The sequence below is a fragment of the Prunus persica genome, chromosome G1 (assembly GCF_000346465.2).
Source record: "Prunus persica cultivar Lovell chromosome G1, Prunus_persica_NCBIv2, whole genome shotgun sequence".
NCBI classification, from domain to species: Eukaryota; Viridiplantae; Streptophyta; class Magnoliopsida; order Rosales; family Rosaceae; genus Prunus; species Prunus persica.
The window spans coordinates 43,796,418-43,807,015 of record NC_034009.1 but is presented as its reverse complement, the minus strand read 5'-3'; the positions used below and the strand labels follow the sequence as shown (position 1 = coordinate 43,807,015).

The 10,598-nt window shown below is 38.5% G+C and overlaps 1 protein-coding gene across 1 annotated transcript; it reads right to left on the bottom strand.

Annotated features, from left to right (window-relative positions):
- Window positions 1,492–3,242, bottom strand: LOC18793678 (gibberellin 20 oxidase 3). Its single transcript, XM_007226327.2, has 3 exons — window positions 2,448–3,242; window positions 2,000–2,321; window positions 1,492–1,797 (listed from the first exon to the last, which is right to left on the bottom strand). The coding sequence occupies exons 1-3, from the start codon at window positions 2,972–2,974 to the stop codon at window positions 1,492–1,494; spliced, it is 1,155 nt and encodes a 384-aa protein (XP_007226389.2). The 5' UTR covers window positions 2,975–3,242.

The following is a 10,598-nucleotide window of genomic DNA, read 5'->3' as shown; positions in this document are numbered from 1 at the left end:
CTGCTCTTACTGAAGCTTCAAACTTGTCTGGCTGGGATCTTAGAAACGCGTTGGATAGGTATGACTTCTGGCCATAGCCCTTTCTTTTTTCCCTTTTGCTTTTTCATTTGTCCTTTTCATATAATTGCCAAGATCATGCGTTGGTTTTCTTGAGCCTCTGTTAATCAAGTGTCATTAAAAAAAAATAGGACGATCATAAATAAGCTTAAACTGTTAGGATATGGGGCAATAATACTGATGACGCCGGGCTTTGAGTAGTTAGATTAGGAGGAGTTTTGAGCTGGCAATATATCAACATACTGATGAGATGAGCTCTGTTGTATTACTACATGAATGCAGCAACTTGGCTTCCATCTCTCATGTATATTGAGGATGATATTTCACATTTTTGATATTATGGGTTCAATTCAACTTATTTTGCAGGCACGAGGCAAAGTTTATCCGGAAAATTATCAAGGACATCACTATTCTGCTGAACACATCATAAACGGGAAGCCTATCAGTCCATTTTGCTTCCTTTAGCTACTGAAGAAAGTGCCTATTGTAGTATTAGGGATTGTTATACATCAGTGTCTTTTGAGCCTTAGGGATTGTTAACTAAGATCTACATGCATATAGAATACTAATTAATAAACTATGTATTTGTTGGAAAAATAAGGAATTTAATTGCTATATTTAAAGAAAATCCAAATTTATTCATGCTATTAAATACACAATTTAATGCAAAAAATCATCAAAATGATATAGAAAGAAAAGTTTAGAAAAACCAGAACACAGGAGTCTAGCTAGAATTTCGTTCTATCTTCTTAAGACGAAATTGTCCCTCACTTGTGCTTCAAGGTTCTAATGAAAAACGTCTCCTGGGATACAATGACCTCCTTATGGTAGTAGCACTCCAAACCAAAAAATAAAGAACGCAAACTTGTGTATGAACTCTCTCTTAAGCTACTCTTAAAATTCTAAGAAACTAATGTAAAAAAATGCTCTAGAAAACTAGATATCCATGAATTGATTGAACACAAAAAAATATGGTGGGCTTCTCTATTTATAGATGATGAAGAGCCATTTCTCAATGTATGTGTCTGAAAAGGCAAGTGATACATCTCTTCACTTGAAAAATGAACTTTATTTCAAACTTGAATAGTCATAGCTTTTTCATTTTAATTTCCATTTAATAAAACTTCTAATAGTATTAACTAATATAAAGGCTATAAAAACTACGAGGTGAAATTAGGCCTAGTCAGGAACCAATAGTTCATATTAATAGCTAGCTTTATTAAAGGATAACACTCCAACAACAACAAAAATAACTTCTTCTTTTTTCCTTTTTAGAAGTTTTAACTTCTAGGATTTTGTTAATGTGGGTCATGCCAACAAGGACCGAAATATATTAGAAAATAAAATTTTAAAACTTTTTCGAGGTGCACTGCATGACATCTCCATGCTAGCTAGCTAGAGCTCTCTTCAATCTTCATAGATGGATATAAATTATCAATGGGTTGGTTTGAAATGGGTGGGTTTGAAATTGGAACGATCAGCAGAAAGGAACCAGTCGGTGAAGTTTTCGAGGGTAGTTTCATTAACCCTGTAATGGTTTTGAGTGAATTCAAGCAAATCTGACCATGTGAAATCCGGGAACTTTCTTGTGCCCCCCTCACTTTTGAGCACAAGTTCCTCCGCGGGCTTCACCACCTTGTCAGCTCTAGGACACATAAAGAAGACCAAAGACCTCCTCTCCTTGTGGCTGTTCACAGCAGCCCTGTGCAAGCAACTCCGGTATATGCCATTCGATAATGCCTGCAAGATTAATTAATACTCATAATTAGCACTAATTATAATTTCAATTAAACTAATTTAATTAATATTCAGTACATGCATGCACGTATGCGTTTGTATATACATATATTATATATAGCAACTTGATCGATGACAACAATTAATTTTTAAATGAATGATTGAATTAAATTAATTATAAAAGGGAAAGAGTTACGTTACGTACCGCGAAGACGTCGCCAATGTTGATGACTAGGGCACCAAGAACAGGCCGAACCTTGTGCCATTTGTTGTCAACAAACACATCAAGCCCTCCAACCAAGTCTTGGTGAAGAATGGTGAGGGCATTAGGATCACAATGAGGTCCAGTTCCAAGAGAAAGATTTGGCTCTTGGCAAGTTGGATATAAGTTGGTTCTCATGATAGACACAGCATCTTCAAAGAACTCTCTATAGAGCATCCGATCCACTCCCAACCCGATTGCCAGGAGTTCCATAATTGAAAGAGACAGAGAGTGCATTGCTTCACTATACTTTTGATACACCAACCTACGTACAAAAAGGAAGCCCAAAAATTAATTAAGAGTACGTGCTCTATAAAATTTAATACCTAACTATAATAACATGTGATACGTACATACATATAATATTACTCTACTCATGTGTCTTACTTACCCTGTTTGTTCGAAATCTTTGCTTATGGTGAATTTGAAGTAATCGGCCACAGTTTTTTCTGGACCGTCTTGGAAAGCAAAAGAAAAAGTTTCCTTCCATGGCAAATTGGACGAAAATCGATCCATATGGGCACCCGAATAGCCATAAGGGCTACCAGGACGCCTCTGTACCTTTATTTTCTCCTCGATGGGAAGATTGAAGAAATCATCCACATGATCATAAGCGAGTTGGATGAGATCTGCATCAACCCTATGGTTGGTCACTTGGAAAAAGCCGTGCCTCAAGCAAGAAGACCTAATGAGCTTGGCAGCATTCTCAGTTGCCACAACATCACCATTGAAGAAGCCCTCAAGATCCACTACTGGCGCATTCAGCTCTTCTTGAGCAGAAGCCGCGTCCTCCTCAGGCCATTTGAAATTAGCGGGCACATGGGATTGTTTTTGCAGGTAATTTGAGTCAATAAAACGGGAACCATCCTTTGCTGTGGGAGGAGGAGAGGACAAGAGAACAGAGGGACTTGAAGCCATATTGGACAATTTTCTTTTTTCTTTTTTGCTTAAGATTGAGAGAGAGAGACGCGGACAATTGAGAATAGGTGGAGGTATGCAGGGAATTTATATACAATCCATATGGGGTCCGGGAAGACAACTCTATATCAAGGGAAATGTAATTCAGATCAATTTTTAGTAGTAATTATTCTTTTTGGGTATGTGCCGAGCATGTTTGGATGAAATGATTTAAAATGAAAGAATTTCATTGCTTTCCATACAAATACAATTAACTTGTTTGGGAAAAAAAAATACAATTAACTTGTATTATGGGTGTTTTTCTATGTACATACTATGTATAGTAATTTTCTCAATCTTACCAAACAAACGAAATAATTACTATACATATGGCAATTACTTTTGGCCATGTGGGGAGTTCTGTTCATTGTATAGAATTCATTTAAAATAAATTTGGATGTGTCTTTACATAGTATTATTTTCAAATAATGTTTCATTAATTAGAATCTACTCCATGTAATTTGGACATGAACAATGTATTTGAAATAACTATATACAATGTATCAAAAAAATAAAACAAGGTAAGCAAAGCTGTCACATCCGATACCAATGAACTTGCTACGAGCAAGAGAGAAGAGGAAAAGTGAAATTGTTAATTTGGTTAAATAGGCTTTGGGCATTTTGGTTTTAACAGTCTACCGCCACGGACGTGCTGGATGCGTAATTGGCCATCCAAAGATATGCTCTAGTTTAGACTTCAACATTTAATCTGACTAGAAATGGTTTGGGAGGTGTGTACTTAACTTGTGTTACAAGTAAAGACGAAATAATTGTTCAAGTAACAGCCTCCTCACTATGCCAAAGGGGTATGGGATGCTAACATCCCCACACATTGTATTGGCAATCTGTCATTATGGTTTGGGGAAGTTGTGCTTCTTAAGCTGATCTTGATGTGGCTGTTGCTAGGGGTGGAATTGGGTCAGCAACTGACCCGATCTGAAGGAACTGAAACCCGTTTGACATGCCCCGGTATGGCCTAAAATGGAACCGCCACCAAGCCAGCGATGGTCGACAACTGGTGCTTTTTAAAGGAATTTATGATTCTCATTAATTAATTGAGAAAAGATTACAGAAGAGTATTTAACACCTGTCTACTCTATACAATAGATAAAGCCACCTGTACAGGCTGTTACAACAGCTCTAACTAATTACTTACAAGAGTAACTAATAACAAACTAATCTAATCAGCTAACTACTCTCTTTAGCCCCCCGCAAGCTGAAGTGGGGATTGCACACTGTAAGCTTGGAACGAAGATAAGCATGTCGGGCAGAAGGAAGAGACTTTGTAAAGATATCTGCGAGCTGATTAGTAGTGTCAACAAACCGTAAATGAAGAATACCAAGCTGAACCAACTCCCGGATGAAATGATAATCAACCTCAACATGTTTTGTGCGAGCACTAAAGACAGGATTAGAAGCCAAATGAAGGGCAGATTGATTATCACACCAAAGTAACGGAGCGGAAGGAAGCTGAAAACCAATATCCTTAAACAGCTTAGCAATGTAAACAAGTTCAGCAGCAATCATGGCAATACCTCTGTACTCAGATTCAGTAGAACTGCGAGAAACTGTAGGTTGCTTCTTGGCAGACCAAGAAATTAAATTTGAACCGAGCAAAACCACACCAACCACTAGTAGACCGACGATCCAAGGGGCATCCTGCCCAATCTGCATCAGAATAGGCCTGCATAACAAGGGGGCCTTTGCGAAAACAGATTCCCATATCAAGAGAACCTTTAAGATATCTAAGGATTCTCTTTACAGCACCCAAATGATTAGTGCGAGGTTGGTGAAGATGCTGACATACCAAATTTACAGCAAAGGACAAATCAGGCCGTGTCCATGTCAAGTATTGAAGAGCACCAACGGTAGAACGATAGAAAGTAGGATCAGAAAGCAACATTCCAGAATTGTCTAATTTGTAGGACCCCAAGGGAGTGGCACATGGTTTGGCACCAAGAAAATCAGTTCGCTGGAGAAGATCACAAGCATATTTAGTGTGAGACAAGAATAAACCAGAAGCAGTGCGTTTAACCTCTAACCCAAGGAAAAAATGCAAAGGGCCCAAGTCTTTGACAGGAAATTTTTCACTGAGTTGCTGAATAAGAGCCTGACAGGCTGCATTATTGTTCCCAGTCACAATAATGTCATCAACATAAACCAAAACTAGGATTAAAGAAGAGCCACCCTTAATAAACAATGAGGAATCAGCTTGTGATGATCTAAAACCCAGAGAAATAAGTGCTTTAAAGAGCTCCTCATACCAAGCCCGGGGCGCCTGCTTAAGACCATACAAACTCCTATTCAACTTGCAAACAAAATCAGGCTTGGAGGGATCATGAAAACCTGGAGGTTGGCTCATATACACAGTTTCCTTCAAGAACCCATGCAGAAAAGCATTACTGACATCAAGTTGATTGAGGAACCAATCATATTGCACAGCTAAGGATAACAAAAGACGAATAGTAACAGGTTTTGCCACGGGGCTAAAAGTTTCATGAAAATCAATACCTTCCTGTTGATTGTACCCTTTAGCAACTAAACGAGCTTTGAACTTATCAACAGACCCATCAGAATTAAACTTGGTCCGAAAAACCCACTTACAACCCACTAAATTATAAGAGGGATTGGGAGGTACCAGGGTCCATGTCTGAGTCTTTTGAAGAGCAGCAATTTCAGAGGCCATGGCAGCAATCCAAACTTTGTGGGTTGCTGCTTGCTTATAAGTCTGAGGAGTAGGAGGAATTAAAGCAGTAGACTGAACAGAAGTAGGAATAGGGTGCTTAGTTGCAGAGAGAGCCTTGGGCTTAAAAATTCCATTTTTTGATCGAGTAACCATAGGATGACGATTAGGAGAAGAAGGAACTACAGATACCTGAGAAGGGAGAGAAGGAAGGAGGTGTTCTTGAGAAGGTAAAGAAAGAACAGATTCAGAAGAAGGAGAAATGGAACCAGGGGATTGCGAAGAGGAAGGAGAAGTAGGAGAAATCGGGAAAGAAAAAGTAAGAGAAATAGGAACTGAAGAAGCAGAGATAGGAGAAGATGAAATAGGGGGAGCTTGGGTTGCAAAAGGAAAAGATGTTTCATTAAAAAGAACATGCCTGGAAATAAAAAGCTTGCCAGTAGAAATATCCAGACATCTATAACCGGAATGATTTAAGCTATAACCAAGAAAGACACAAGGCCTGCTTTTAGGATCCAACTTTGAGGAACTATATGGTTGTAACCAAGGAAAACAGAGACAACCAAACACTTTCAAAGTAGTATAATTTGGAGTGTGTTTAAACAACAATTCCCAAGGAGACTGTGCAGAAGAAGTAAAGGGTAACCGATTGATGAGATACAAGGCAGTTTGAAAAGCATCTACCCAAAAGCGATGTGGAAGGAAAGAAGAAGCAAACAGTGTCCTAGCAAGCTCAACAATATGCCTGTGCTTGCGTTCGGCACTGCCATTCTGTTCAGGGGTGTGTGGACAACTCAACTGATGCACAATACCCTCTGTGTTTAAAAAATCTTGGAAAGCAGTGCTTAAGTATTCACCACCCGAATCACTCCTCAAGATCTTGATCCTAGAGTTCAACAAGTTTTCTAACTTGGCCTTAAACACTTTAAAAGTTGCAAGCACATCTGATTTATATTTCAAAGGATACAACCAGCCGTATTTAGTGTAATCATCCAGAAACAAAACATAGTACTTATAACCAAGAGCTGAAACAGTGGGACTGGGACCCCAGACATCCGAATGCACAAGCTCTAAAGGCTTGGTGGACTTATGTTCAGAACCAACAAAAGGAAGCTTATGAGCTTTCCCAACCATACAATCAGAACATATTAAGGACTCAGACAAGTCACCACTAACAGGTAGATGATTGCCACTAACAATCTTGCGAAATAAAGAAAAGTGAGGATGACCCAACCTCTTGTGCCAAGTGAGGATATCACATTTATTAGCCAGAAAAGCAATTGAAGGACTTGATGAAAAAGGAGCTGCAGGACCAGCAGGAAGTCGATAGACACCATCCTCACTGAGACCTTGGAAGAGCATCTTCTTCGTAGCTAAGTCCTTAATTGTGAAGGAATCAGGATAGAGCGTTAGTGAACAAGAGTTGTCACGAAGAAACTTATTTGCCGATAACAAATTGTGTTTAATAGAAGGAACATGTAACACATCCTTTAAAGTAAAAACAGCAGAAGGAGTGTGTATGCGGGTAAAACCAGTGTGAGAAATTGGTAAGCAATTACCATTACCAACTTGCAAAGAGTCAGAGCCAGTGAATGGAGAAGAATTCTGCAGGTGCTGATTGGTAGCAGTCACATGAGCAGTAGCGCCAGAGTCAACAATCCAAGAAGGAGAGGAAGCAACAGACTGTGGATTAGCATAATAGCCAGTAAATGGTCCAGAAGATGAAGAACTGCCAGAAGCATTAAGCAGACGGCCCAATTTGCGACAAGTGTTAGCGGCATGACCTTTCTTGTTGCAGAACTGACACACAAGAACAGGGCCAGAAGAAAAACCAGTAGAATTGAATGAAGAAGAACCTCCTGAATTGGAATTACCACCCCCAGGGCTTGAATTTCGAGAAAAATTGGGGCTGTGAAACCCTTGCGCACCAAATTGTGGAGGAGAAGAAAAATTTGGGGCAAAATTGGAGGGCGGTGACGGAAGCAGACCACGAGTGGGAGGAAAACCTCGATGCTGAGAGTTAGAGTTGTTGGAACCACGTGAGCGAGAAAAGTGCTGTGAAGAACGAGGAGTGGCGGCATAAGCATGAAACGGTTCCGTAGGTCCAGAGGAAATGGATCGGAGTTTGCGCTTCAGCAGAGCAGCTTCACGACCGAGAAGGTAACCGTGAAGTTCATCAGAGGAAACTTCTTCCCGACGAGTTTCAATAGAAGTGACGAAGGAATCGTACTCTTCAGAGAGACCGGCAAGAATGTAAGCCACCAAATCATCATCAGTTAGAGGATGACCAGCATCGCCCAAGCCATCAGCAATTTCCTTCATCTGTTGCAGATAGGAAACCATAGACAGATCCCCTTTGACAAGATTTTGAAGACGCTGACGAAGATGATGAACATTTGCACGAGAGACTCCAGCAAAGCATTTTTCCAACATCTCCCAGAGATCACGAGAATACTCAATGCCAACCGTTTGAGATAGCAAATCCGTCGAGAGAGTAGAGATGATCCAGATCATGAGTGATTGATCCTTATCATACCACAGATCGAAGGCGGGATTATCAACAATGCAACCAGCATCGTTAACAATTGTCTTCGACGGCCGCAGATCAGCACCGGTGAGAAGGCCAAGGAGCTTGTATTTGCGAAGAACAGGAAGAAAAAGATTCTTCCACAACAAATAATTGCCAGCTTGAAGCTTGATCGGAACCATGCCTGCGATGTTTTGAACAGTAACAGTCACAAAAGCAGGGATTGAAGACGATGTGAGAGAGGCAGAAGGCGCAGAAGAAGAAGAATTGGTCTCAGAAGCCATGGAAATCAGAGAATTAGAGCGGAAGAAACTGTTTGGTTGATGAGAAAAGTACTGTTTGGTAGGTGAGAAAATCACAGGTTGGAAGAAAAGGGAGAGAGGATCGAATAGGCGTATGATACCATAAAGGAATTTATGATTCTCATTAATTAATTGAGAAAAGATTACAGAAGAGTATTTAACACCTGTCTACTCTATACAATAGATAAAGCCACCTGTACAGGCTGTTACAACAGCTCTAACTAATTACTTACAAGAGTAACTAATAACAAACTAATCTAATCAGCTAACTACTCTCTTTACTTTTGGTCTCGGTTGGTTCCGGTCGGATACCGCCACCATCAACCACCACCACCAGTCTTGAAATTTTTTTAGTTGCAAAGGCAAGTTAGAGAGAGAGAGAGAGAGAGAGAGAGAGAGAGAGAGAGAGAATAATTAGACCGACTTATAAAGTCAAATATATACTATTGAACCGACTTAATAATTTAATTCATTCATTCGTTTTTTATGTGTCCTCCTATTTTGAAATCTCATAATTAGACCGACTTATAAAGCCAAATACATGTTATTGAACCGTTCTATGCTTAAACTCTTTCAATCAATTAAAGAGGTGGACATGGCTCTCAAGAAGCTGATGGTGGCTGGCTCTTTGTGATACCAGACTCTGTAAATGTGAACCGTTCTATGCTTAAACACATCCAGCCAATTGTTGTCTATGTTTTACACCAGAAACCTTACAACCCAATTAAGCAGGGTTGGCATAGTTAACAATTCCTATATATACATTTTTTTTTTTTAATGAGGATGGGTGATAGAGAGTTTCCAAACCAAAAAAATTCAATAGTTAAAAATGACTTATTACTTTATTTTCTCCATTTTCAGCTTTCCAAAGCATTTACCGATTTTCAACGAAAATACGACTTTTTGGTGGAGTTTTTACACAAGGTCATAAAATAGGGGCTGTCCTAAAATTGGAGCCTTGTGAAAGGACGCATATTGAGCACCCCAAAAGCCCGTGAGGATGACAAAAATTTCAATTGGGTCCTGAAAAAGGAAATTTCAAGAATAGGGGGTAGGTGTCGGATATTTTGTTCTAAATCTGAGTCGAAGATAGGGGTTAGGGCAAGAATGTTATTATGATCAAAATATTAAAGCATATGTACAAAATGGCTAAGTTGAAGCTATGGAATATTAAGTTTTTCATTTAACCATTCTTTAGTTTTTTTAAAAAAAAAATACAAGTGATAGTCTAAATAACTTTAAATTAATCTCATCTAAAATGAGGGGGACTCAAACTTGAGTGAAGGGAGTGCTGGCTGAAAACTCAGAAAATATGAAAAATATCAGTTGATAGAAAGATATGCTTAGTTGATTCCCCTGCCACTTTACATACCACACACCAATGAGGGGCTAATAAAGAGAGAAAAGCGTATGAAAAATTCATTTGATTCCATTGAAGAGATTTAGAAAAACACAGTTCAACCTTTCATCGTCATAAAAGAATATTGATCTAAAGTGTAGTAGAGAAAAATAAAAAGTGAAAAAGTAGAGAAAATGTGATAAGTAGATCCATGTGCAAAGCAAAACCATTCAAATTATGTTTTGTGTTATATTTGATGCTTATAGTTTTTACAACTAGAAAAATATTAGGAATGACAAGAATTTCAATTGGGTCCTCGAAGGGAAATTTTGGAAATAAAGATAAGTGTTGGAAGGGCCGACTCTGAGATTTTGGTGACCCAAAATGATGCCAAAAAAAAAGGCCTATAAACACATGACCAGTTATAAGTAAAAATATTTGTTTTCATTTGTGCATGTATATATAGAATTCCAAAAAGAATGTAGACCTTTTGCAACCGTTAAAAAAAATTAGGCCTTACCCACAAAAAAAAAAAATTAAAAAAATAAAAAAATAAGTTCATTTTACTTTTGAGAATGTTTAAAATTGAAAATTCTATACATAAACAATGATTTTACACAATAAAAAAAAAATCAAAATGGTTGAAAAAAGAAGAAGATATTGTTAAGTAGTAAGAAGCTATTTATATCAACCCACAAATCACTCCTTCGGAAGTTATTTATCATTTGCTCCAA